This window comes from Neoarthrinium moseri (genome assembly GCF_022829205.1).
Source record: "Neoarthrinium moseri strain CBS 164.80 chromosome Unknown scaffold96_Wmoseri_CBS_16480, whole genome shotgun sequence".
Lineage (NCBI taxonomy): Eukaryota > Fungi > Ascomycota > Sordariomycetes > Amphisphaeriales > Apiosporaceae > Neoarthrinium > Neoarthrinium moseri.
Genome location: NW_026055210.1, coordinates 93,289 through 120,597, shown reverse-complemented (window position 1 = coordinate 120,597; position 27,309 = coordinate 93,289). Strand labels below are relative to the sequence as shown.

The 27,309-nt window shown below is 52.0% G+C and overlaps 8 protein-coding genes across 8 annotated transcripts; 5 read left to right on the top strand and 3 right to left on the bottom strand.

Annotated features, from left to right (window-relative positions):
* Nucleotides 1–776: 776 nt before the first annotated feature.
* Nucleotides 777–1,270, top strand: JN550_012868 (uncharacterized protein; the record flags this gene model as incomplete). Its single annotated transcript, XM_049311391.1, has 2 exons — nucleotides 777–1,084; nucleotides 1,150–1,270. 2 exons carry the CDS (start codon nucleotides 777–779, stop codon nucleotides 1,268–1,270), a joined length of 429 nt encoding a protein of 142 aa, XP_049165195.1.
* A 1,799-nt stretch (nucleotides 1,271–3,069) lies between these two features.
* On the top strand, nucleotides 3,070–4,061 carry JN550_012867 (uncharacterized protein; the record flags this gene model as incomplete). The annotated part of the gene is made up of 2 exons (XM_049311390.1): nucleotides 3,070–3,195; nucleotides 3,489–4,061. 2 exons carry the CDS (start codon nucleotides 3,070–3,072, stop codon nucleotides 4,059–4,061), a joined length of 699 nt encoding a protein of 232 aa, XP_049165194.1.
* Nucleotides 4,062–6,021: 1,960 nt separating this feature from the next.
* On the bottom strand, nucleotides 6,022–7,265 carry JN550_012866 (uncharacterized protein; the record flags this gene model as incomplete). Its single annotated transcript, XM_049311389.1, has 4 exons — nucleotides 6,022–6,114; nucleotides 6,178–6,477; nucleotides 6,585–6,986; nucleotides 7,086–7,265. The coding sequence occupies 4 exons, from the start codon at nucleotides 7,263–7,265 to the stop codon at nucleotides 6,022–6,024; spliced, it is 975 nt and encodes a 324-aa protein (XP_049165193.1).
* A 6,025-nt stretch (nucleotides 7,266–13,290) lies between these two features.
* On the top strand, nucleotides 13,291–14,936 carry JN550_012865 (uncharacterized protein; the record flags this gene model as incomplete). Its single annotated transcript, XM_049311388.1, has 3 exons — nucleotides 13,291–13,673; nucleotides 13,816–14,347; nucleotides 14,406–14,936. The coding sequence occupies 3 exons, from the start codon at nucleotides 13,291–13,293 to the stop codon at nucleotides 14,934–14,936; spliced, it is 1,446 nt and encodes a 481-aa protein (XP_049165192.1).
* Nucleotides 14,937–16,521: 1,585 nt separating this feature from the next.
* JN550_012864 (uncharacterized protein) lies at nucleotides 16,522–17,092 on the bottom strand (the record flags this gene model as incomplete). Its single annotated transcript, XM_049311387.1, has 3 exons — nucleotides 16,522–16,533; nucleotides 16,591–16,973; nucleotides 17,032–17,092. 3 exons carry the CDS (start codon nucleotides 17,090–17,092, stop codon nucleotides 16,522–16,524), a joined length of 456 nt encoding a protein of 151 aa, XP_049165191.1.
* Nucleotides 17,093–17,914: 822 nt separating this feature from the next.
* On the top strand, nucleotides 17,915–19,122 carry JN550_012863 (uncharacterized protein; the record flags this gene model as incomplete). Its single annotated transcript, XM_049311386.1, has 2 exons — nucleotides 17,915–18,074; nucleotides 18,143–19,122. 2 exons carry the CDS (start codon nucleotides 17,915–17,917, stop codon nucleotides 19,120–19,122), a joined length of 1,140 nt encoding a protein of 379 aa, XP_049165190.1.
* A 277-nt stretch (nucleotides 19,123–19,399) lies between these two features.
* On the bottom strand, nucleotides 19,400–20,679 carry JN550_012862 (uncharacterized protein; the record flags this gene model as incomplete). Its single annotated transcript, XM_049311385.1, has 2 exons — nucleotides 19,400–20,468; nucleotides 20,660–20,679. 2 exons carry the CDS (start codon nucleotides 20,677–20,679, stop codon nucleotides 19,400–19,402), a joined length of 1,089 nt encoding a protein of 362 aa, XP_049165189.1.
* Nucleotides 20,680–21,288: 609 nt separating this feature from the next.
* JN550_012861 (uncharacterized protein) lies at nucleotides 21,289–22,371 on the top strand (the record flags this gene model as incomplete). Its single annotated transcript, XM_049311383.1, has 3 exons — nucleotides 21,289–21,495; nucleotides 21,544–22,005; nucleotides 22,069–22,371. 3 exons carry the CDS (start codon nucleotides 21,289–21,291, stop codon nucleotides 22,369–22,371), a joined length of 972 nt encoding a protein of 323 aa, XP_049165188.1.
* Between the last annotated feature and the right edge of the window lie 4,938 nt (nucleotides 22,372–27,309).

The following is a 27,309-nucleotide window of genomic DNA, read 5'->3' as shown; positions in this document are numbered from 1 at the left end:
ACCTTGACCCCATAAAAGCTGTAGAACTATTGTCCAAGACATGCTCCATAAGCAAGGCCGCACAAACGATTCTATCGTGCCAGAGAGTTGGCTGAGGTGCTTCAATTGGCTTGAGATACTGCACGTGCGGACTGCCTGCAGCCGTCCCGTCGCCTCCTCCCTCTCCCTCCAGTCGACCACTGCTTACTTTTTCTTCGACGAGATATCCTAAAGAGAGACACGCACCGCATCGCCGGCGCCCTCGTTGTCGCATCCCTCCAGGCTTCGCTGGCTTATTTTCCTGCGTGATCGTCACCTCGAACCGTAAGTCCACCTCCAGTTCTCCCCCAAGGTCTTGGGTCCAGAGTCCATCCACAATCCCGTCCCCGTCCTTGTTCTTTGCTCCCCCTACTGCGGCTTGCTGCCACCACCACACTCAACCTGCTACCGCGTCACTCTCCTTTCCCCCCTGCGATACGAACCCAGAGACGGCCCGCGGCCCACGGATTGAGTCTGGGTCTGGTCCAACCGCCATTTCTCGTGTTTCCAGACACGACCTTTCTGCGGTTTGCTTCGCCTGGGCCGTCCGCTGCCCGCCGGCCCTGGGTGCGCGATACTGCTGCCGTCGCCTCGGTTGCACCCACAAAATAGGCCGACGGGGGGAAAGACGACAAACCCTCGGATTGCTTTTCGCCCCGATGCGACTCCCCAGACACGACCACGCGACCATGTTTTGACCTCTTTTTTCTGAATCACCAACCGCATGCATGGTATGGATGGGATGCACTGACCAGAGCATGTCTTCACCACAGAACCAGATCACCAGAGGAGCCGACTCTGCCACGGCTGCTGGCCCAAGCTCTCTGCCCGCCTCCGGCCGCAACAACCCTCCCCGAAACAGAGATCGAAGCCTCTCGGTGTCGTCGTCCACCATCTCCGCCACCATGCCTCAGTACACCTCGCGCGATGTCGGCGACCCGTCGCAGATCAAGAAGAACAAGCAGTCCATGGCCGACCTCAAGCTGCGACGCCTGACGGAGCTCAACAACCGCCTGCGCGAGGACCTCGAGAGGGAAAGAATCCCCGTCTCCCAGGCATCCAAGAGGTAGGTTGCTCCCAAGTGTGCATCTGGAAAGGGTGGGGAGGGCAGAAGGCTGACCCGTAACGTAGCATCATCGCCTACTGCAACAGCACGAGAGATTACATGGTCCCGTCCGTATGGGGGGCTGTCCCGAGGGGAGAGGACCCTTACGCACCTCAACAGAGCGGTGGTTGCTGTCTGGTCATGTAGAGCCATGCCAATTAGCTTGCATCGGCCCAGTTGAGAGAGTGAGAGCGGCGCCAACACCGCTCTCTGCAAGTTTCACGTCGTTATGAAAGCAGCCAAGGAGGCCCATCTGCATTCGACGGTGGGATATGTGCCTACATAAACATCTCCTGGCCCCCCCAGCTTGTGTTTGAGCGCTATCAAAAGGAACTTCGCTATACGGATTATAAAAGCCGACAATCACGGCAACGTACAATACCCCCGGATGGAGAGGAGAGGAGAGGAGAACGACCAAGAGGTGCGGCTGAGTCGGCTCGTTGACGATAATTGATGGCATATCTCATCAGATTTTCTCTTTTTATATTTTTGTGTCTTTTTTTTTGGTACGGTACGGGTTGTCTCCTGGGCCGGCATGATACGAATGCATGCCATGGCAGTGCGGACAGGGACACAGGTCGTTTGGGGAGGAAGCTCTTCAGCATGTAATAATTCTTCTTTGCGCCTGTACTTTGCCCCTTATTATTGAATCACTTGACGACGGTGTGAAATAACGCTCACGCATGCCTCTTGCTTGACCTGTCGCCAGGCAGTCTTTTCTACCATCATCTGCAAGGGAGAAAATAGATCCAATTCGATAACAACATATCTTGAATGAGTCTCGCCATCGCCAAAAGCCCACGCCCGCCTACCTCGCCGCTCACCACCCTACTAAAAGGTGTTCACAAGATGGGAGTCCCAAGTTGGAAAGAAAGCGGAAGATAAGCTGCCCTGCTCCCCTTTGCTGCTGCTGCTGGCCGTACGTACCTACATTCGATAACGACTGCATGTATCCCCATGCGCAGATCCGCATCTGCATCCGTGCGAGAGGGGCACGTCGGGGGGATGCGGTGAAGGAGACTGTTTCTGCCAACCTGCCAGTTTTGCAGCTAGTGCTGTCTTTCCAACCCACAGACAGTGGCAGACACGTGGTAATCGTGGTGGTGGTGGTGGTGGTGGTGGTTGCGCTCTTCGTCAATGTACAAACTTTGTTTCCCGTGTCTTTCAATGGAGGTCCATAGGTGCGAGAGCAACAGGCTGCTGTAGATAGACACTGCGCAGAGGTACATTATGCTGTCAATCACCTATATACATCCCAAGCCCAGAGAATCGCCAACTGCCAGTGTCTGACGAGGGCTCATAGCATCCCACAGATTCCTCTTCTCCCCTATCTCGCGCACGACAGTCCTGCCAGCCAGGGCAAACTGCAGGATGTAACTAGGTCCTCCCAACCGCAACATATTGCCCTTTGCCCGCCTTTGCTTTCGCAGCATCTCAGGCCAGGCCCTACCGCCCGTTTGGACGAGAATTCCCCTCAAAGCTACCAAGTCACGAATGTTCTCAACCAATGGGCACACAGCTGGGCCCTATTGGATACTCAAAACACCGTACCCTAACCCCCCTGTGTCGGAGAGAGCTTTCACTCTAGCTAGAGCTCCGACGCACCTACCTATCTGGACCCTACCCTGCCTAAGCTCCAAATGGCCAGGGAGCTAGGGCCCCCCCTAGCGAAAGGGACCCGGGCCTAGGGGAGGTGCCTAGGGCCTGGCCGCGCGATCGACGTCACCCAACGTCAGCGGGGTCCTTTCCATGGGTGGTGTGGTACTCCAGCAAGTGGCAGCACGAGTGGCAACAGGTCGGAAAAGTGAGACACCAATCAGGCCCTCCGTTCCGATACGCGCGCGCACAGCACGCATGGGGAAGATATACAAGACAGAAGGGACAGAGAGGCAGCCTTGCAAAATCAGAAAAAAGAACACCAAGACTCGGTAAGGGCTGCTTGAACCATGGCCGAGTCCACCTCCGCGTCGCACAAGCAGGACGAGTCCGTCCCCACGGCGGCGCCGTTCCCTCTCCCGCGCATCACCATCCGCTTCTGCACGCAGTGTAAGTGGATGCTGCGGGCTGCATATGTGAGTTGCTTTCTGATGTATGGTGTCAAGAGAGGGAAGAGGAAGAGGAATGACAGATGAACGGCGTCCTTGATCCCACCCCGGTTTGCCATCTCTCCAAAGGCTACGGCGCATGTGGTATAGAACATCCCCTGGGCCCGCCAGTATCTACTCGGGTATACGCTTGGCGCTCCTGGCTTATACCATCCAATACTCTTGCCACAGAACCCCTCTCAACTCTCTCTTCGCTCTCTCTTCACCTGCCTGTCTGATCGCCCAGAACCCTTCGTGCTGACACGAATCTCCCCCAACAGTACGCCCAAGAGCTGCTCTCGACCTTCTCGACGTCGCTGGGCGAGGTCGCCCTGCAGCCGAGCACGGGCGGCACCTTCACCGTCACCATCGAGCACGCCGCTGTTGCTTCTCCCTCGGCCTCGAACCCGGCGCCGAGCATCCAGCAGCGCACCCTCTGGGACCGCAAGGTCGACGGCGGCTTCCCCGAGACCAAGGAGCTCAAGCGCCGCGTGCGCGACGTCATCGAGCCGGGCCGCGACCTGGGCCACGTGGACCGCGACCACGGCAAGGCGGCCGCGGAGGCGGGGGCCAAGGCCGACAGAGGCGAGCGGGAGATGAAGAAGACGGCGACAGGTGATGCGCCGCCCCCGGGTCAGTCGCAGGAGGCTCAGAACACCGACCCCCTCCGCAAGGGCCAGTCCCTCCCCATGATCCCGGCCGACGGCGGCGGCGACGGCATCCCGGATTCCCGGTCCTGGAGGGGCCAGCCGCCGCACGCCGGCCAGGACATCGGGGCCAAGGTCGAGGAGGCGGTCGCGCGGAAGGCCGAAGCCAAGGCCGAGGCGCGGGAGGCATGCGAGGACTGTCAGTGAGAACACAGGATATAGCGGTTGCGGGGAGAGCCCTGAGGCGTCCTGTCAGTGATGATGGGTTTGACCCGGGGCAGGACGCTATAACCGTCCGCTGCGGCCGTGAGAGGAGTTGACTTCAGGCGGGCGGGCGGGTGGATGCAGATTCCACGACGGTATCAGCCAGTTAGCTGGATTAGGTAGCCTCCGACAGGAGCGTGTGTGCATGGAGCGTGGTCAGGACAGTCACTGATAAAGAAGCTCCAGTATCTCCTTACAGTACGGCGCCCTCAAGCATGGTAACAGTATCGGGCTGGTATAAGGAAATGGGCGGATCAGTACATACTAGCCAGAGCTACTCTTCAGAAGAGACACTCTGGGGTCGGCCCGGCTCAGTATAGTATTTCCTTGCAGTTGAAGGTATAGACGTTGTATATCCTCTCTACATCTCACCAGTGGCGCGCACACCGTCTTATTGTTCCGGCCACCAAAGCGGGCCATGATAGAAACATGGAAAATCGAATCAAGGGTTGCGGAAGAGTGAATCCCAAGCTCACTTCAAAACGGGCGAGATGTTGAAGGGCTTTCATCAAGACCTGTTCCTCTTTCCTCTGAGTGATGCCCGCCTTGTATTGCTGACGAAAGACACAACAGGACAGACAAGGCAGTCCGGGGCCTGGATAGTCCAACTGAAAGGTTATGCATACCATAGCAACAACAGCACCATATCACCTCCAGCAAACGCCCCATATAAGGCGTCTAGATCACTGACCAAGAAACCTGTCCGGATCAGCAACCTTCACCGACCTGTCGCTGAGGTACACCAGCAGCAGCACCGGCAGACGGGCCCGGGAATACTGGGAATAACTTCACACCTACGCCATCGAAGACGGGTCCTAGTTAGTCAAGTATGGCATCACTCGTGCCTTTGCGCGCCAGAATAAATTACGCTTTGCCTGGGCCCCTCCGAGATGAGTCCCGTGTCGTAACACATGTGCGTCATAACTTCCGTCCGTCCCTCCGTCCGTCCTATCTCACATGCATGCCCCCCAGCGAACCAACGAGGGCATAACGTCAGGGGGGACGTCAGGAAGGCCAGGCCAGGCACAAGGCTCGCCGCCCGCAGCGATAACCATGGACAGGTGGTCAGGTACCCGCCGGGAAAGGGGTCGGCAGCCCTCGCCAGCCCATGACTCGGAAAAAGAACGGGCCAGTTCCTTTTTATAGAGTTAGGTGAGCTATCCGCCAGTAACAGCGCGTGGTATCTCGTTCGAACTCTAAAGAGCGGATGGTCCCATAAATCAAACGTGGCTACTATACTCTCGCGTGGCGTATAAGTGAAAAATCTGGAATCTTGCAACACCGTTAGGACAAACACTAAACAGTGGACTTCGAGGATCACGCGCCGAGTCCTGGGCGAGTGTCGGCGGTTTCTGAGGCAGACAGTGTGTGCCAACGAGATGGACTATGCAGCATGTTGCGTACTGGTCATGGCACCTGGGCAACACGGGTATGGAGATTCGCAAGAGAGGGAAACCCGTTCGGGGAAAACAAGATTAACTGTCTAGACCTGCCCTCGTCGGTCTCTACGTCCACACATGCAAGCGTCGTGAACACCGAGACACTTCATCATGAACCATTCCAATATGAAAAACCTGATTTTACTTCTTTCCGCGTGAGGCCACGTTCCATCATCAACTCGGCCGTCAGCGTCGTTCATCATTGACGGCGTGTGTCGTGAAAGGGATGCGAGAGGAATAATTGTCGTTGGGAATTAGTACTCGAACAGCGGCGGCCATGGTCGCGTGATCCACGTCCGGAGGAACCGTATTTCGAACGTCGCGAGACCTGGCGGGCATGACGTCCCGTCGTCGAGTACTCGGGTGAGGGTGTGCGAGGAGCAGCGGCGGGTGGCATTCGGGGTAATAGTTTATCGACGACCGAACCTAGATAGACGAATGGAAGTTCGTATGAATTCTCACTTTCAGGATTTGGATTGCTTTCTGGGAGTTGCGAAACCGCTGCCTCCGAGGCCGCCATGGACGTACTTTTGTTTCTTCTCAGCTGGCTTGAGGATCTAGAGGGAAGCAAGTTAGCACACTACTGTGGATATCCAATATACGACTGGGAAGAAACGTACCTGGAACGAGCACAGCAGACTCTCGTCGACGCTCATCATTGCTCCTGCGTTGTCAAACTCTCCACAGTAGTTGGGTGCGCTGAACAGAGTCACGAGTTGGCGCTTGGAGAAGAACTCGTAGCCATCCTCGACTACTTGATGGGCACGGCAGATGAGGTCCATGTCGTGCTTTTGCAAGAACCGCGACACGACATCCGGACCGAAAGTGAAGGACACACCACGGTCGTTCTCGGACCACCCGGTGATGTCCTTGTCCGGATCGGACCACAGCAGGTCGCAAAGAAGACCGCAGTCGGGAATCTACATGGAGGGGGACCCGAAGTCAGTTTCAAGTTCAGCCAACATTTGATAGGAAATATATGCGCGCCAAGACCAGCTGGGAACAAGAGCAGGATGAGATGACTTACATCAGTGGGACGCATGACACGACGGATCTGCTCCATCGAGTTCAGGTCCGGGCTGAGACCACCGTGCATGGTGAAGATCTTCTCGTCGATGATGGCAGCAATGGGCAGGCAGTTGAAGCAGTCCGTAAATGTCTTCCAGAGCTTGATGTTGTAGCGGCGCTTGCACTCATCGTAGAAACCGTAGATTCGGTTGATAGACGCGCACTCGTGGTTGCCACGCAGGACGAAGAAGTTCTCGGGGTACTTGATCTTGTACGCCAGCAGGAGACAGATGGTCTCGAGGGATTGCTTGCCACGATCTACGTAGTCGCCCAGGAAGAGGTAGTTGGCCTCGGGCGGGAAACCGCCGTACTCGAACAGTCGTAGAAGGTCATAGTATTGGCCATGGATATCGCCGCAGATCTGGTAGGGAGGTATGTCAGCTTCTCTCTCCCTCTCTCATCGTGTGCGGCCTGGAGCTTGCTGCTCGAACGCAGCGCCACCAAGAGGGGGGTTTCTTACCTTAATAGGAGCCTCCAGCTCAAGCAGGATGGGCTGGCTGATGAAGATCTCTCTAGCCTTTGTGCACAAGTATCTTATCTCGGTCTCCAAGAGCTGGACCTGCTTGCCAGGTCGGCTGCCGCGAACCTCCAACAGACGGTCGATGATGGAGTCCAGATCAACATCATGTTGGTCTGCCATCGTGAATTCCACACCTGCCAGAAAGACAGCCTTCGAAAGGGTGCAACTTGCTGGTCAGAACAGGGAAGAGGGGGGAAAGGGGGAAGGGAATAGGTCGCCGCGTGGGATCTACGAGGAAGCCCAATCCAGAGTTCGATGCACTTCTTAAACTTGGAGAGGATATGTCAGTAAATGCTTGCAGCTGTGTACATGTGTGTAAACCCCGTGTCAGAGATTGCGCTGACCGCGACGCATGTCCTGGATGGATGCGTGGCGTTTTTTATTTTTTTATTTTTACGCGACGGGCACTACCCATGCTTTGCCTAGGTCCATGAGGGGGGACGATAAAGAAGTAGAGCCAGGAGCAGTGTCTGCAGGGGGCAAGAAACTCACGATGAAGCGATCTCAGCGGTAGTAGAGCTCTCGAAAGAAGCTCGGTGCGCGACGCGAGGGCTGCGCAGGACTGGTGACGACGTCGGTGGTCGAGTCGAAGAAGGGTCGAGGCCAAATGTCACGGATGAAATTTTTCGTCACCTGGGGGTTTTTTGGCGTCGGGTAGCCTTGACGAAAACTTGGTGTCAATGGCAATGCGAAGAAGGAGCAAGAAGGAGAAAAAAAAAAAGAGCAGTGAATGCCGAGTGCAGAGGCAGGGGATGCGGTGATGAATTTGGGAGAGATGCGTGGGCAGCAGTAGCCGGAGTCGTCGAATGATGACAAAAAAAGCGTACCGTGATAAAACAGTCGAGTTGTCGGACTCGATGATCGCCGATGGGGGCCCCGTTAGCAAGATGGCGTCGGATGGTATGGATAAAATGAAGTCGCGGGATTGCCCAGGCGACGAGTGCGTGCGTGCGGTCGCGGGAATTCCGGAGAATGAATCTCGGGGTTCGTCGTCGAGTGGGAGTGGGAGTGGGAGATGCGGTGGTTGTGTTGTTGACGCGCACTGTCGCTCGCTCGCTTTCTACTGTCTCTCTACGCTCTCTCTCTCTCTCGCTCGCTCTAGTGGAGGAGGGCCTCGTGTTTCCCGGGGGGTTTCAAGAGGGCAGGAGCCGTCGTCAGGGCCACACACAATGGGCAGTCGTCGCTCGTGGGACTGGGAATCAGTCTCAGGGGTGAAACGTATGCGCGGGTGCAAACCACAGCCAAAGGACAGATGCAGAGATCGGTCGTCGTCACGGGGAATGATTGATGGTCGAGTCGCCTTTGGAAGTCGTTCGCGGGGTCTGACTTTGGGGGAGGAGGGAAAAGGGTCAGGATGGGTTTTGGGATGGAGACGTCAGAAAATTGTCGGGTCCCGTCTTGGCCCTGGGCCGTCGACGCTCTCGCGCTGCGCAGGTCGACCACGGCTCCCCCCCCTGCTCCCCTCTGCCTGCCTTGGGCTTTTCCATGCTGGCTGGCTGGCTGGACGGGACCTTGGCCTGTCACCCACAGCACCCGCAGCACTGGACGGCCACGCCCCAGGACTGCCCCAGCACCCGCCGGGCGTGGATCTGACTGGCCCTCCAGCTGCTTTCCAGTCTGGTATGCCAGGTCGGCCAGGTCTGCCAGGTAGGGGGGGGGGGGGGGGGGGGGGGGGGCACGCCTCAGGGAGCGTTTCAACACGCCGATTGGCCCAATTGGGGCAGTGCAACGACTAGAGTCTAGAGGTGCTACGCTACCCACCGGGCCCAGCTCCCAGGCTGCTCGCTAGCCACAGGCCACAGACCACAGACAGCACCTAGTACCTAGGTGAGTGGGCGGCGCTGCACCCTGGCTCGCTGGCTCGGCGCTCGGCGCTCTGCTCTCCAACTGCCTCCAGCTTCTCGAAATACCGGCATCGTAGTCGACGCGGCGAGCAAGCTCAAAATAAAACCCCCCCTGGACATTGGATTGAGCTCGATGCCATACTATGTAAACACCCTGCCGCCCCCACTGCTGCCCTACAAGACAACAAGACAATTTAATATTTGGTACCCAAACACCAACACAGCCGGATCTGCTACAAAGTTACCGCCATGGTAATCTCACGATGACGGGGGCTGCCCACACCAGCCGGGCTTGGAGATGCTTCGCGGGTCCCGAGTGATCACTGCTTGCTCCTTTGCTGTGGTAGTACCGTAGTCATGATTTTCTCGCAGACTTTCGCCTGCGTCTCGCCTCCTGCGTGTCCTCTCGTACCGACGCCCGTCGATGCGCTCGGCCCAAGGCACAGATGACCCAGCCCGTCCACTCAGAAAGCACGAGCGCCGACCGCAAAGCAAGGTTGGCTCGTTGCGCGTAATGTGGCCCATCCCACTCGCTTCCATCTGTTCCGGCGCATGCTGTTCGGCGGGATCCTCTTATCAACCTTTGCCCGCGTCCAGAGCTGAGAGCTGCTATAACAAACCTGATGCGCCATCACGAAACGACGCCGGCAGACCCTGCTGCACACACTGTTTCTTTCCACCACCTCAACTCCATCAGAACGCCGACGATAGAACCCAGCGCGCAATTCTTGTCGCAGCTTCACCCAGAAACAGAACGACCGCCGTCCTTTGCACCCTCTCCACTGTAGATGGGCTTGAGCCTAGGCATCTCCTGGCTGGCCGTGCTCTGAGTTTTTCTCGTCCCTGACCCCTTGAACTAAGCTCTCCAGGATCTAAGCTCACGATTCTTACTCCACTTGGGGGTCCCGTCTTGAGCCTCTTGACTCGCTGACTGGCCACAACTAATTGTCGTCTGCCGCGTCGGGAAGTTTTCCAACCTACAGGAGATGGGCCGACTTTGCTGCGGCAGCATTTCCGTGTCCCCATCTTTGACCATTCGTGTCTGCCCATCGGGGTCTAGTCCAGCTACCAAGTGCGCGATCCACGGAGCACGGCGCCATGCTCGAGAACGATCGAAGGCTGCGTAAGAAACGCGGTCTGCTTTCTGCCCCTCATCTCCTCGGAGCCCCTCACCAAGCCACTCGACCTCCAAGTGTCACGCGCGTCTGTCTACATCCCCAACAGATTTTTGGTCTTGATTCCTGATCGGTCGCTTTTACCGGGAACAAGTGCAGAATCGAGATAGATCGACCACGCGCCTATCTATGCCTAGCTTGCATACAATATGACCTCACGAGCATGACTGACCAGAAATATACACTCACTATCTACCTATGTGGCTAGAAACATACGTTCGCTATCAGTTGGCCAAGCAGCGAACACTGCCACTGCTCTGACCCATATGGCATTCGCAACACCAGACAATACCGTTTCGACAGCCACGCCGTTGTAGATTAAAATGCCCACGCATGCACAGTCCCGTCTAGCACGTCCCTGCATGGATTACTCTTAGCGAAGTATGCACCAGTCCATCAAATAGCAAAATACGTGATATCGCACAGCCATTTCATATCAAATGGATAGATAGTAAGCGCGGATGAGTTTGAGGATCCTTGCTCCCGTCCACTCAAACCTGGCTCAACCAAGTAAGCCGGCTAGGCGCCGACGGCAGTGTGCCAGGCCGTCTTCTTCGACCACTCTCACGGGAAAGGATCGAGGACTCCAGGTCTCAGTCCGACTCAGCCTCAAAGGCCCATTCGCCAGAGCACCCCCGGCACGTCAGCAGGGATCTCAGCGTCTAACCCCGGATTATACAGGACCGCTATGCCATATTTAGCTCCCGATGATGCTCCCGACCAGAAGTAAGAAAATATAAGTTCGTCCGTTCAACTTCGCTTTGCGTGTTTGCTGTGGCCACAACCAACACGACGTCCCCGGCGCCAAGATGCGGCGGCTCTTGGTGGGTGACACTCAACAGTTCCTCCACCACACCTGCAGGAAAGCTCATGCAGGTGAAGCTCAAGTTGGACCTGACGTTCGTCGAGTCATTCACTGTGCACGCGCTTGCAACACGCCCCTCGCTTTCTTTGCCTTTCTGAAGTCCACTAGGTGTTGCAGAGCTCGCATTGCTCCCCAGCCAGCCCTTTGACACAGTGCGGGTAACTAAGTCTCAGCGCTTGCAACTATTTCTGATATATTGATCTGATATATTGATGCAACAGTCGAGGAACAGTATCGCTTCTGAGGTTCTCTCACCCCATTTAAGTATACTGCTTGGGTGGGGCTCTCCAGTTGTGGCCCCAGATCCATGAATGCCCGCAGGATCTCTTGAATGAATCTTAACTCCCTTGGATAGATGGGTTTCAACTGTTAATCTATCACCATATCGTGTTATACACTAATCATGGAATGTCTCTAGTTCTATATACTGATGCCATCATTCAGTGCTGCCTAAAAGAGTATGTTAGTCCCACTTTACTAGTAGAAAGATATCACCAAAACTGTGCCTCTATCCCCTGGAGCCAGCTTTGAAGCCCTCGGATACAAGCCGCGCCTAAGGTATCCTTTCGCCACTTTGTCCATCTCGAGCCCGGCAGATACTGCACAGACACACGACAGGTACTTGTTTGTCCATGGTGCCATCCGAAGCACACCATCCGGCACTGGCGTCCCAGTCTGGCGACGAAGTGTCGGGTCCTAGGTTATCTCTTGTCTTGTTGAGCGCCGGCTATTTCCGTATACTACGCCTCGATGCGCCCTCTTCGGGCAGACTTCGAGAAGTCTAGTTGTCGTGGCCTTGGTGAGAGATTTGAAGCCGAAAAGGAGGTGCTGGGTATGAGTAAGTCTAAACCAATGAGGTGTGACCGGGGCAGGGGGCTCTAAGGGCTTATAGAGGTAAGACCAAGCTGATGTTCGATGAACCGTTCCTTTGTTCCTTCTCTGAGACCTGGATGCGAGCCTGTGTGGCGGATGTCTGGTGCACAAGGGGAATATCTTTCGAGAGCTTCGAGGCGAGCATCCGGGCAAGTCCCCGCACAAAGAGGTCAGTGGCAGACCTGCCAGAATGACTTCGCTAATGACCTCGTATACACCGACAGCCTCAGGTCTCGTTGTTTGGCGCCCTCTGCCTCACTGGGATACTTCTTTGAGATTTTGCGGGAGTATGACCTTCACCGGTACCTCGGCATGCTATGCTTTTTTTTCTAAACAAGAAATCGTCCTGCTTTTCGACTGCGAGATAATGGCGGCATGTCAATGAGCACCGGAATCGTCGTTACTCACTCCTGATCTTACATGGGACTCGGTCAAGATAATCAAGCAGCCCGCAACGATTGCCGCATAACTCGGAGTTCATACTTCGAGAAGGACTTGGCGAGAGCAGGGCGAGTCTATCAATTGGTCATATCCACCCCAGGGCAGTTAAACGAGGCTATCATAACTCAATGATACGTTTTGTGAGAAGGTAGATCAGGTAAAGCTGTCCGGTCCGCCGGCGTCTCGGCAAGGAGGCAGCTAACGTACAGAGTACTCCGCTCACAGTGTTATTGGGTGGTCCGCCGATTCTGTGATGCATGTGATGGTACCCACGGTGACTCTAACATAAACCTGGTTACGACACTGCTTTATCACATACGACCATAGGTACTAGAGAACTCGGGATCCCGTCCGCTCTCCCATAGATAAACTGGTAACCGCCGGATTAGTAGTTGGGTGGGTGACCACCAGCGAATACCCGGTGTTGTATGTTTTTTATTTTCATTTTTGCTCATTCTTTATGAGCCATCTCGCCTTTTTATCGCTGTGCTAACTTTAGCTATCAATTCTTCCACGTGGTAGAGCTGACGACTGCCTTTGAGAGCGGGTCTTGCAGAATTGAAGAATACTTATTGTTCTGAAGTGGGCCCTTCACATACTCGAGTTCCTTGAGTATAGCACGTATTGTCACTTAGATATTCACAGCCGACGGGCCGGGTTTGCATGGGGCTCGGCCCGACCTTGGCCGTTGCGTATCGAGTGGGCGCTTAATGCTGACTGTGATTGGCAGGGTGCCGAACAGCCATACTGCCCTGCACGGATTCTGAAGCGCCACGGCTGCAACAGTGAGACAGTTCATCCAATGAAGCTCCTGTTGGAACTGACATCGAACGTTTCTAAAACATCAGACAGTAACCTACAATACACGTCCTAAATAATTATTTTTTCGATGTTCCTAAACATTCCCATCTACACACCCTCATTTTTTTAACCTGAATAAGTGTATGATGGATCGACAAAAATTAGAGGCAAATCGCATCTATTTCTTCGAGGATGTTGGCCGATTTGATTGCCTACACACTCATGCTGATGCGCTCCGAAGCGTCTTGCTTGATTTTGATTGTACTATATCCGATCGGTTAGGCTTTTATGAAGTTGAAGATTTCGAAGATCGCACGAGACTCCACTCTCTGCTCGCTGAACCCCACGCCGAGGAGCCCGAACGGAAGCGAATTATAGACGCTATTCATGACTACAACTGGCGAACAAGGAGGGCATTAGCACTCCGTCATGGCTGGGATAGAGAGGCAGAGTGGGAGGCCTTCTTTGATGACACTTTCTTTGCTAGATTGCTTGGTGATATGCAGATCACTGACGAGGACAGACGGAGGTAATGCTCATGTTGGCCTGCCGCGTCACAAGCTTATGCTTTCCAGAGAATCCCGTGCGAAGTTTTACTTCGATCAGTTTGGGCAGTAAGACGATTTATAACTACTCTAAAGAGGATCAAATCGACTAACAGGAATATATAGCGCCAAGAAGCGCCATTGGACACTCTTCAGTGCATCGGGCGAGTTCCGCCGTGAACATGGCCAACAGGGACTAACGGAGCCTCACCCGGACTGGGTCGCATACTTTCACATATATGACTTTCCACCGACTAGTGGAAGGCCCTCGAACAAAACCGCCGGGTGGCGTTGGGACAATTGGCCTAGAGAGAGGAATGTCGAGAATTTCTCACGCGCCACGCTCCAGAAACTAGCCAGTAATGGGCTTCGATCAAGCGTCACTGACACATTTCGAGATAAGAGACGTGATGCCATTGTCGCATCTGATTGCATATGCTATCCGTGGTTCGTTGTGGAACATCAGAAGCAGGGCTTTGGGAAGGCTATGGAATGCTACTGTCAAGCAGCAAATGCCGCAGTAGCTGTGCTGATGATGTTTCGAAATCTTGTGAAGTATTCGACTCACAAAGAAGTACAACCAGCCACTGTGATGACGACGGTCAGATCAGAAGTCCGTATCTGGACTGCGTTCTATGATGATAGCGAAGACAAATATGTGAGTACCACCTTTACTGTTCGAAGTTCTGGACCAGATCGCTCACCTTCCAATCAAGAGTATGGTCTGCATTTGGGTCGGAGATATGACTAAGATTATACATCTGATCGAACTAGAGGCCATCTTGGAGAACCTGCATACCTGGGCTATGCGCGTACTGCAGCCCTGGATCTCCCAGCATATCGACTCGTGGAGACTATGCAGCCAGCTGAAATCCTCGGCATTACCTGACGACGTTGAGATCCGAGAGCTTGGTGGAGTAATCCTCGCAAATTCACAGGCTGATGATACCGTTGCGGAGGAAAACGCTAAAGCTGGTGACAAAGCTCATGAAGATAGCACCGACAACATGGCATCTCTCCTCATGGCTCAAAACAAAACTCTGCTCGACCAAATTGAGGCACTCGTGGGAAAGATGTCGCATTCTGCAGCAAAAGTTCAAGTACGATCAGTCGCGACACAAACAGATTTCTCCGTCGATATGGCTAAGGCAGTGCCTATCGAAGAAGCGCGAGCCAATCCGGACCAGCAGCATGTTCAGGAAATCCAGAACCCGACAAGTACTAATGCGGGTTCCGATGTTGGCTAATTCCAGCCAGGTAAAAACCTACTGGAACGCTTGACGGGTAATCTTGGTTCAGATCAATCCTCCACGACCCTGGGCTCAGAAGGTGATTTCTCAGATACAGACATTACATCATCTCCAACCATGAGTGGAAGTCCCAGTATCGTCTCCTTGCCGCCAACAGAGCGATACAGATTTGAGAAGCCTCTCATCAACAGAGTGAAGCCGTGCAACAATCACATCGCTAGCAAGACCCAATTCCCATCGTTGGTTTCCGACGAAGTTTTTATTTTCTCTTCTGCTCCTGGGTCATCGATCAGAAATACACTGGCCGCCACCAGGGTCGAGCAAAAGCAACAGGGCGCCACCGTCACATCTGGAGAGGCCTGTCCGAAGTATGGGGTTGGACAAGATAAATTACTGCCACCATCTTTGAGGACAGACAAGATCATAGGCTTCCCAAAACCTTCTATCAATCGGTTCCACGGCCTTGGCGAAGGCTCAACGACGTTTAGACTCGCTGAAAGCTACCAGGGAGAGGAAAGTCACGCCAGCCAACCTATCCGGGGACAAAACGTGTTCTCGGAAACGCCGCACTACATAAACCCTCGGAAGAACCCAGACGATGATAGGCGTGTTTCCCCGAGGTCACGTAAGAAAGTCCCATGGCTCAGTAAGCCGGGCCGTGTAATTTTGGTTAAACTACCCATACCAGCTACAACGTACATGTCAGAAGAATCGGATCAGCTTATAGGCAATGTGAGGTGGGGGAGCCTGGCACATGCGATTGCTATTCCGGAGAGCCCGATTGATACTTCTACGTCACTTTTTCTTGGAACTTCCCTCCGAGCGCAATCAAAACTGTCGGGGACCCGTCGGGGATTTCCATTTATCTCTTGCGACTATCAATCGGTAAGTTTCTCGCACTTTCAAGTTCTCTTGTTTAAGCCGGCCTAATACAACTTCAGCTGTTTAATGTATATGCCGAAGACGGAATGTATTGGCTTGTGAGAAGTTACGACGACCCAAATAGTCCGAAAGGTTGGGTGTGGCGTCAGGACTGTGCAATGCTCCTAGATGGCCCAGCGTGAATCAGCGTATTGAATACGGTCACAGGATGGTCCATAACTGCAAGAAGAGAGCTGTCCCATGGTTATCTCGATGGAAAGGATCGTGAGGGTTCTGATGGTCGATATGTGCTGCTATCTTTCCGATCTAAGCCTCACGCTAGGAATGATACTTGACTTCAAGTCCAAGAGCATTTCAACGTTTCTCGAAATAATTCCAGAATTCAGGAGGTTAGGATTACGTTATCCTACTTAGATTAATTATAAGAAACTTTATTAGGTACTTTGTGCTGGGCGGTATTGTCCGCCTATGCTTAAAGAGCTGCTAGGCAACGGAGGTCACATCAGATTACACTGGATATAGGATATTGTGATTCAATCAAGTGCTAGTATTCAAGTCTTGCCCTAAGGGTCAAGCTGCGCTGTCTTGGCTTGATCCGAGATCAAGTACTTTCTGTACGAGCTCTTTCAATCTCACAGCGGTCAAACAGTGCAGCAAATACCACTCAAAATGCATGTATGCTTTGCAAAATGATGAAGCCTCACGGCTTTTTCTGTGGTGCTCGTCAGTGAAACGGTCATGGGCGTGCGTGTAGTAATGAATGACTCACACATTTGAAAGAGTGCAATTGTGTGTCACCATTGACCCCCGCATATAGGGCATCATCATCAGCACACTGCTCGCGAATTGGCTTAAAGGCGAGTGCACTTCCTCCACACTCAGCTTGACTGAAAAATTCGCATTTGAGGCCCACATTGTCGTCATCCAGATAACCTGCAGCGTAAGGGTAGAAGCTGTCCTTGCCCTGACAGCCACCTCCGTCTTCGATGGCCCTCGTGCCGTCCCACCTATATTGATCGCAGTTTTTGACTCCTTTGTCCGTTCCCAGAGTCACGCACTCGCCAGAGGTGCCAGACAGTAGACGGATTTTCGAATCGGTCGATGGCGTGCAGCCTCCCTGGAGGGCACGTTCATACGTTGCCACTACATTACCTGTAAGTAGAGAATCCATAAAAGCTTTGCAAGTCGTTAGCGGCACTAATCCACGTACCTTGCCAGGCCTGAGAGCCTGCCGCGCACAGAGCGATCACCGCAGCTAAACGTTGGAGCATAATGTCTTTGAAGAAGTTTTCGAGAATAAATAGATGGTTGTGACTATATGAAGACTCGAGTATGCTGTGGAGCCACCAATCCTGAGGAGCACGCTTTGAATAAATGGCGGCCTCAATCTTTTATATAGTTTCCATCGGACCAACATGATATATCATATTTACCTGTTAGAAACCATTCAATCACAGGAGAGGAGCACATTTCGTTGGTGGCAGTGCCAGTCTGGTAATATTTAGATGCCCCCATACGACTTTTTGAGCCTCAGCTAATGCACATGTCGTATGCTTTGCAAGGGGAAAAAAAAGAACCTCGCGAATTAAATGTAGGTGCCTTGCTGGGGGGACCGTATGCGGTGCTGAGCGTAAGATTTGACAGTGGCTTGTGGCGGTGCATCGCTTTGAACCCCAAATGCATACGAGACGTCGTCTAACCATGGGAGCATCGGAAAAGGCAAAGATGAATTGTGTACGTCGCTTACGAGCTCAGTACGGCTTTTACATGTGAGTAATAAATATGAGCCATAGCCATTAATAGAAATCTTCACGTACCTGCATTAGACGGACTCAGCCTTCCACCGCCAGTGTTGACTCCGGTTGTGTGCCATGGCGCTTCATGCTATACGGTGACCCGGATCGATAATCAAGTTTGCCTACATTGAGGACTCGAGAAGACTAGAGTTCTTTCAAAGTTGACGCTTCAGCGAGATATAAAAAGTTTGCTCCGGCCTGTCAAGATCCATAAATACATCGTCACTTCATTACATCTTCTTCACATCTAAAATCCCTACCGCAACTCAATTCTGATACTCACGACCAGCTTTCACCATGCTAGCGTTTCTTCTCGTACCGAAACAGCTCTTGGCTATATTGGCAATTGTGTCTTCTCTCGACGCACAATTTGCGCTCGGGGCCACAATTCCACGCGGTACCGATTTCCGAGAGGGATTCAAGGCTACTGACTTGGAGCTCAATCCCAACACAACAGGTAAGGAGCAGACAAACGAGACGAGAAACTAGCAAGTATCGATGGCTAATGCTTCCGTTCGATCCCAGATCTAATAGACAAAAGGTGGGACTGGGCGGGCGCGGATGCCCGCCGGAGAATCAACGTCGGTTACAAGATTGTAGGCGGCGTTGGGGCGGCTTACAGCTTCTTTTCCCTGATTAAGGATTGCAAAGCCTACAGCGATGGGGAAAACGACAAGGGGACAAGGTCGAGTTGCGTATTCGCCGGCATCGCCGTTACAGCAGCTCTGGCAACTGTAGTAGACCAGTCTACCATCATCCAGGGCTCGATCAGGGAAAAGATTGCAACCAGCAGCTGGAGTATGCCCAACTGGCGAGATCTATTCAAGCCGAATTGGACACTACGCCCACAGAACGCACGAGATCTTGAGAGCCGCACGGATGATGCCCTCCAGATATTATCGAAAAAGATCGGTGCGGAGACGAGGCATATAGGAATGTGGAAAGACACCGATTCCAAGGTTGCCAAGAGGGATGGCGTTGCTCAAGAAGTCGCGGTCCTGGGAGCTAAAGTTGACGGGCATGACTTCCATTTCGCGTATCTGGGTGAAGCTGACGGTCAACATCACTTCAAGCTTGGCATTGGTAGGCCCGTCAACGAAACTCTGGGAAAGCGCGCAGTTGACCCATACGTGCACGGAGTCTACTTCGACCGAGGTGGCTTGAACTTCTGGGCATCGCCCGAGCCCGCCTGGAAGACGACCAACAAGTCCGGCCCGCTGCCATGGGTCGACACAGACGAGGAGTTTGGCTGGCTCCGGGAACAAACGCAGTGCACTCTGAACAGGTACATCTGGGGATTCCAGCAACCTCTTGCCGCCCATGGCTTGAACTTCCAGATCTACAACAACATGATTGGTGAGACGCTATGTGCTGGAGGCATTTCTCCGTTCGGTGCCAACGGTCTGTCGGATATCAAGATGACTGAGAATTTTGCGGGCGGTGCTCGTAGGAACAAGAAATGTATGGCTGATCTCAAAATGGACGCCCCAAAATCTGAGCTATGAGCGTTACACTACGGATAAAATCTCATTAGGATAGGGCAAGACTTAAATTAATTATAAAAACGAGTTTAAGAAGTGCCCTGATTATTATAATGCTGCCTCTCACCTTCGTTAAATTCATAAAATTCAGAAGCTTTACATGCTTTTTTCATGTTATTCAGTTATTTCATATTTAAAAATAAAATAAAATTATTAATTTAATTTATGTTTTATTTACACACAATATTAAAAGTACGATCTTATCAATAAGCACAGAACCACCTGTGGCGGCTGTTTAATATTAATATCTGTCAAATCTCGTCCTCCAACGTGATCGCGCGTCATACTGGTCTGACATGGTAGGGAAGTTGAGCGGGTCATATACGTCGCCGCTCCGTTCGTCACCAGCATACTCTGGCGGCGGCTTCCGTTCCCAGATATTACGGTAGACCTTGGTAAGTGCAATGGATTCTTCTGGATCAACACGGACAAGATTAAGTCCATTAGGACGGATAGGTAGCGATCTGGCGCATTGTGGTGACTCTGATTGGAGGAAGTCGAGTAGGTCTTGCTTCTGAGCGTCGAGAAGTTTGCATATCCTGTACGTCACGTCCTTCCAGTCCGGATGGATGTACACAGCATCAGAGTCTGGCGTAGCCCTGTCGAACAGAATCACGCCGCCAAGAATGCGATTCTCGGCCCAAAATCCCACCATATCGGCGACACCCTCAGGATATTCCTCATAGTCGGTATACCAACTATGACAAAAAAGAGTCGGCAGGGGCCCGTCTGGATTAAAGCGCCACCACGATTCGTTTTCTTTCGGAGGCGTCCATGATGCAACATTATCTGCCTTGTGACGGCTGGTGTCCAGGTTGAACAGCCGGACAGCAATCTGATGAATCGAAAGCGCAGTGATTTCTACTAGAAGAGTATTGAACAGCTGGGAGCCTGGTGAGGCAGCCTTGTATCTTGACAGGACCTGATAGCATCGGTTAGTTATACGACTTGGTCTTGCAAGTTGGGAGAGGCTTGCGGATATCTCGAATTGCAATAGAGCAGGAGCAAACTCGGAATACAAGTCTCTTGCTTCTCCGACAACTCCAGGGCAGAGGCTCTCGTGTTGATAGGCCGGGTGTTTTGCATCTAGAAGGGAATCACAGTAGGCCTCATCGTAGACAACTGCAAGAGGCAAGCCGTCGACGATCTGGCAATACGTGCTCTCAGCGAGCTCGGTAGAGAGTATGTTTAGGATGGCTTTTACGACGGGTTTGCGGTGTGCTTCATCCAACGTGTCTAAAGAGACCTTGTTGACACTAACAGTGTCGTCGGCCTTGGAAGCGTTGAAAAGCTGATCTGATGCTGCCTTACTTGTATGGAATACCGTCCTTATTGTTGAGTCTGTCAAGATTCAATGAGCAACGGAGTAGCCGCCATAGGGCCGAGGCGCTAAATGAACGTGGAAATTAAGCGCCAGCAACGCATTGCCGCCAACCCCTTTGCTTATGATTCGCCAGACACATTCTCGCCTGGAACAACGCTGCAGCGCTCCCCTACCCACAGTTTATGCAGTAACACCATGTGGCTTGCTGGTCCAGTGTTGGTATTACTCTGTGGACTACAGGCCCCATTCGCTATATCCGTACGGCCCGCCCCATGGGTAGATAGTAAACGCGAGAGCTGTGGAGGGAACTCTTCTTTCTTTTCGTCTTCCGCTTTTGATTTTCGCAAAATTGCAGGATTTGCAGCAGAGCCTCAATACACCACCAGTGGTGCCGTGACAATTAACGGCTTTTGCTATTAAGCCAAGAAAAGAAAAAGGAGAAAAGAAAAAAAAAAAAGGCTTTGAACCCTTCATTTACCCTCATTTGTTATAAAGCGCGTGCCTTATGAGGTCCATATCGTTATGATTTAATTCTACGTACTCGGTACCGGTTCTGGTAGTATAAACTTCGTGTACGCAGGATTGAGTAGGGATCGGCGCCCAGGGTACATAGTACGCAGAGCCTGAGTCGATACGGAGAACTACTGTGTAGTCTAGTGACCCAAGTGGAAAGGTTTCCACCCTGCAGTGGTGGCCGGGCTTTGCGATCCATGGATAGCAGTGCACCTTTCCATTCCCACCTACCATTCTGTATGCACACCCTCACGAGGCAAGCTTCAAAAGGCCATCTCCCGTCCCTTGTCAGAATGGCTGCATTGCACTCCTCGAGTCAGCTCATCTCACCTGAAAACACAGCGACCCCTTTTATCCGCCTTCCAGTCGAAATCATCCGCCAGATAACTGGGTACCTGCCCAACAGCGACATAAAGAGCCTACGATTGACTTGCAGGTCCCTGAGTAAGAGCACGGTTATGCGTCTACAGCGTGTCTTCTTGTCTGCCAATCCGCGAAATGTGAGCGTCTAACTCGCAGTAGCACATCACGAAAGCTATCGCACACAGTTCACTGAGATCATATGGGACGACGCGCTTCTGACTGGAGCCAAACTACACCCGCAAACTGAGGACGAGGAACAAGACAGCGTCAGTGATGTTTCAAGCGACAATGCATCGGATTCCGAGTCGGGTTGTCCGAGATGGTTTATGAGTGCCTGCGAGAATCACCTAGAGGAAATTGAGGACGCTAAACGAGAAGACGTTGAGCGGCCATTTTATATGTGGATGGCACAAAAAACAGTGGCGCTTCTACCTGTAGAGCAGTCCTGGGAGTACTACCAAAGGCTGGTCCAGCAGGAACGTGAAGTCCTCCGCTCTGCGGCCCACGTACAGGCCTTGGAACTTGGCCTCGGTCGATTTCCATTGCTTAGAAGGATAACTATTGCACCTGCCACTTACAGAATGCCTCTCAATCCGTTTTACAACACTCCAATGATTCGCGCATTCTCCGAAGGCTTTGACTACCCTGTTCCGCGGGGTTGGCCATGCCCCAAACACCCTGAAGACATGCCACCGTACGCAACTGAATAGGACGCTACCGGCAAGGACTGGCCAGGTTTCCGGTCCATTGTAGACGCCTTGACACACAATACGGCACACAAGGTCACGGAACTTTGCATCGATGCGCACGAGCTCGAGACAGGCTTGAACATCAGACTCTTCGAGAAACCCAATCAGTATTATAAGAGCTTCAAAGCGCTACTTACACATCCCACTTTCCGTCACCTTCACATCGATCTTCTCGTCAGAAGGCCGTGGGATCACGCTAATTTCGCCGTAGTACTACAGAACGGCCATCTCGGGTGCGCTATTGCTGGAGCAGGGGTGGCCTAGGCCTAGAGTACATCAGTATCAGGACGAATATTCCAGAAATTCCTTATGACCATCGCGAAGACTGTTATGTTCCTCTCCAAAAGATTTTCCCGCTGGAAAGCCTATCACGTTTACAGCGTTTTGGTTTGGTGCGCTTCCTCGTCAACCAGGACGATCTATTAACAATCCTCGCCGCCTTACCGGTCTCTTTACGTACCATGGAGCTTGGCTTCTTGCAATTCACCCAGTGTAATTTCAGATCTCTACTTGATCAGATGCGAGATACTTTGTGCTGGCAGGATCGCACACACCGTCCGCGGATTACCGTCAACATATCGCGCCTGTATTGGCATCCAGGAAGATCCGTCTGGATCGAAAAGGCGGTCGGCCGGTTCATGTACCACAGTGGAATCAACCCTTTTCTAGACGACTGATCACGGCTAAACCCTAACCTGCCACCATTAGGTATTGGCCGGTATAGAGACGCGTTCGAGCCTGGGTTTGACCGTCCTCACGCCGGTCCCGGGACATTTGTAAGTTTAGGCTATCACAGGAGGCCAAATGGGTGGTCAGAGGAAAGGATTACGCAGTATTGTCGAACTCTGCCCGGCGAAGTCCACGTAGAGGCATAGGAAGAGAATATGCAGGAATAAAATGTGCAGGGCAGCAGGAATGGTCGTTGTCACGGTACCATAGGTGAATTGAGGCTCCGATGCAAATCCTGTGATATTACGAAAATGTAAAGCTGGAAAGGAAAGATAGGAACGAAGAGCTTCCTCCACAGCTGTGGCTTTTATTATGCGTTACACCTGGGGAGGACCACCGCTCGCCGCTCGTACACCTCCACAGCAACCACTTGCTTCAGCCAGTCCATATTAAGTATTGTTATTATATAAATAACCTCGCAACCGTACCTAAGCGAGACTGCCTACGAGAAATCCGAATTCACTTTCAAGGCATTGAAGCCCTACGATAATAGTAACCACAGATACGCCGGTAGGGATCCAGACACAGATATTCAAGCAACGCCAAAGGCGGTTCCGGTATTGCTCGGTTCGCAGATTGCTTCCACGTAGATTTTCCACGATATCGAAATTCAATACTGTAGGACCTCAGTACACAGTAGATATTCGCAACAGGCTCAAAAACTATCACCCCACTTTAGGAGCCTGCTGAGGCGTCGAAACAATTCCCGGATTTAAGTTTTCAGGTTAATAGCTCTATGACAAAGTTGAAGTACTGACTAGCTCTATGTCAATACTACAACAGAAGAAATTTCCAAACCCGCACAATTTTGATAGGAATAATCATAAACGAGCAAGTGCTTCAAGGTGTATAGCTAATACCTGTGTGCAATAATGGGTCCCACAACATTGCAATTTTGGCTCGTCCGTACCAAGCTAAGCAGTTCATCAAACAATACCGAAAGGTTCAAGGAATAATCGAGATAGGCTGGTACAAGAGCGCAGCATCGTGCAAGGACCTCAAGTCCGGGTATTCGCCTGCGTTTACTAATCAGGCAGTCTAGAACTTCGGTGCACTCGTGCCTCGTAGTAAAGTAATGAGTGTTTATTTTCGTTAATGATGTCAGTGATGGGGCTTGACATTCCGCTTGGTTTTGCCGACCATGTGGGCACTGACTTTCAATACCATGGGAGCGTCGAGTAGGGAATAGCTCATTTCAAGTCTCTGCATGCATTAACGCTAAGCACCCTGGAGGGCAGCATTCACACCATGGATCTTGTCCGCCCCTGCGCTCTTGATAGAAACCGGCAAGCATGACCAGTCGGAGTGAGTGGCGACCGAGCCGCCCGAGCCCGCCATGACCGAGACCCGCTCGTGATCCTCGCTCATCAATTTTCGCGGTATGGGGCAAGAGTTCTCCCTAGTGAGCCTCACCCTGCTCCGTGCAGGATCAGGATTACCACATGGTTTGCGCAAATCAAGACAGAAGGTTTGAAGTTCTTTTCTATAAGCCATGGTATGCTCACAATCTCTGTGGTGTGCTCTCGTCGCAATATACATTTTCGTTAACTGAGCTTGCAAAGGAATGAGAAAAAGGATTCTAAGCATAATTCTAAGCATAACTTTTCGACATGGGTGGCCAAACCTGCGTTTCCGATTGGTCGACCACCTACATTTAATTGGTGCGAAATTGTCCTTCTTTTCTATTTCGATTTAGTACGCTAAAAGTATATCAACTAGGCTTACCTAAGTGCGTTATGGTTTGAGTCGGCACCGACCGGGTAAGGTTGTACAATTGGAATAGACAATTCAGCAGTCTACCTAAATACCGCAAATATCGTGAATTTCATTCTGAGCTGGAAGCACAGCCCCGGCGGCGTGTAATAGGGTGTATAAGGATATAACAAGGTTGTTAAAAATTCTATTACTGGCTGAAGCCCCCTCGAATATTCCCACTCGCAAGCGCCTTGACTGCCAATGAGATCACCTTTTGGTGCAAATTTTTCAATCACAAGGTCCACCCTTCTGCTCTCTGGGAGCATGTCACTCTCCTGGACGTTGAAGAAGTCGATTCGGTCCCGGAGGCACGACGGTACGTCTAGCTCTATGCATCCTCCGGATGTCGATCCGGGCCCCAAATGTATACTAGGGCTCAGACCCCAATTGTATACTAGGGCTCCTGCCATCTCCCGCAAGCGGATAGATCACCGAAATGAGATCAGGCATTTGGCCTATGTCACCGTTTTTGAGCCGCACGCTCGGCACCGAAAATTGGGAGAAAAGGGCGATCATTGTGCTCAATAACATTATCGAATTGCCCTTCGTGCCTTTACGGTAGCCCAAACCGTGGTTCCCACTTTCTGGCTGAGCCACTGCTTCGCTTAAGTCCACTTCCTGCATATTTGCGTGCGAATCCACAATGCGGTTATATCGTGGTCGTTCTAGAGCGGTCAGTTTGTACAGCTGCAGGTATAGGGCTATCTAGGTATACCCCTTTGGCTCCATAAATCTCTCGTCAAAAAGTTTTAGTAGCTAGGAAGAGAAGGAGCATGCCATATTCCAATAGTAACATATATTTATGCTTGTGTCTTCGGGAAGGTTATCACTCCTGTGACTTCTCAAGATAAATGTATTGACTGCCGTGGGAACAGGCCTTGTGATCGTTATGTGATAGCCCGATCATCGATACGCATAGTGGTGAAATGATAACTCCAGGTATAGAAGTCAATGGCAGCTTATCAGCTAGCCCCGTAGCCAAGGTCTAGCGGGATCGATCATCAGTCCGTATTGGAACGAGTCTTTACTAGCGGCCGCAAACACAGTGCAGCAGGATTGCATACCCTGAAGTACAGGATCCAATGCTTGACAACATCCTAGATGTTTGTGATCCCCGCTTATACATGTCTTTGATTCGTGACTTCGCGTCGTAGGTGCTTGCGCCGGCACCGAAGCTGTCGGTCGAGTGGTCCCGACTGCGTCCATTATTCCAAGACGATCCGTGACACTGAGGACAAAGCTTCCAATATCAGCGCAGGGTAGTCAAGATAAATGAATATAAAAGAGCAGACAATCCTCACTATTTCAGAAACTTGATATCCCAACCAACAACCTCCAACTACTCTCAAAACTTCACCACACAATCCAAACTTCCAAAGCATCAAGCTCAAACACCAACAATCATGAAGCTCTTCGCCGTCTTTGCTACACTCTTTCTCGCCGGCACTGCCGTTGCGGGCTGCGCAAATGGACCTTACAAAACAGGTTCCGATTGCTCTGGGGATTGCGTAGGTATTACCAGATGTGGAGATAATAACCATGTCGTAAGTATAATGCCTACTGCTCCTAGTTGTCTACTTGACCTTGTTAGATCCGTGGAACTAATTCATTCATAATAGATTCAATGCCAAGGTGGCCACTGGAACGCCATTACGGCATGCAAGCATTGCAAGGGGGGTGGGTGCCAATAGACACATCACAATTGGAGAGGCAGTACGGCTTGCCAGTATTGCAAGAGTGGAGGGGTATTTTTCTTTCAGACGCGTCGATGGCACTGTGCCATGTTGTTTTGTTGATTTTAGCAGTACATGTCCGTCGAAAGTCGCAAGCATTGACAAGCTGAGTGCTCGTTTCGCCCAGTCGACATCGACCAGTATACTGCACATCGCTAGTTAAGTTCTCTGGGTCCTGTTCAATATACACCTATCCATTGCATGATCATGAAATCTGAAAGGTCCATCAATCGTGGCTAGGTTTCTGATCTCCCTGTGCTCCCTTTCAGGTCGAGGTAAATGTAGTCGCCGCAGTTCGGACAGTAAATCATAGCCCGAGAACACCTACCACTGTGCGTCCGCTGCGTAGATGCCTTCGCACCCTTTTCCCTCTAGCTCGACTTCCTTGCTCTGATAGAGCTGCTCAAACTTTGGGAAGAAACAGGACCAGTCCGTAAGGGACTTGGAGCTTGCGGAGTCTAATACTGATAAGTGAAGAGAACAAAGGGCTATAAATTTCGTCACGCCACCACAGGTGAACCGAGAACCTGCTGCAAAACCTGTAGTGCTGCGAAAAGTCTAAAGCTGGGGAGGAGGGGAAAGAAGAGCTCCCTCCACAGCTGTGGCGTTTGCTATTTCCAGGTGGGGAGTCCCTCATACCACACCACAGCAATCACCTGCGCCAACCAATCCATGACACTTCCTAGACGTTTAATTGCGAAGATTCAGCAGCGTTTAAGCACTCTCCTCTTCTGCAGCAACCCAAGAATGACTTTGCACCGAACACATTTAATTAGTTGACCACCAGCTGATGAAGAGTGACCGTCTAATACGAGAGTCTCCCTCGCGTCTTTGTTGGCGAGACGAAAGAAACACGTTATATGTCACATGTTTGGTCGTCACATAACACCTCTTTGCGATCGAACTGCAAGACATAGTCCGCATGCGCAGCTTCATAGACGTGGCATCGGCAAGGGGTTCATGCACAGGAAATGGGGTTGAATTG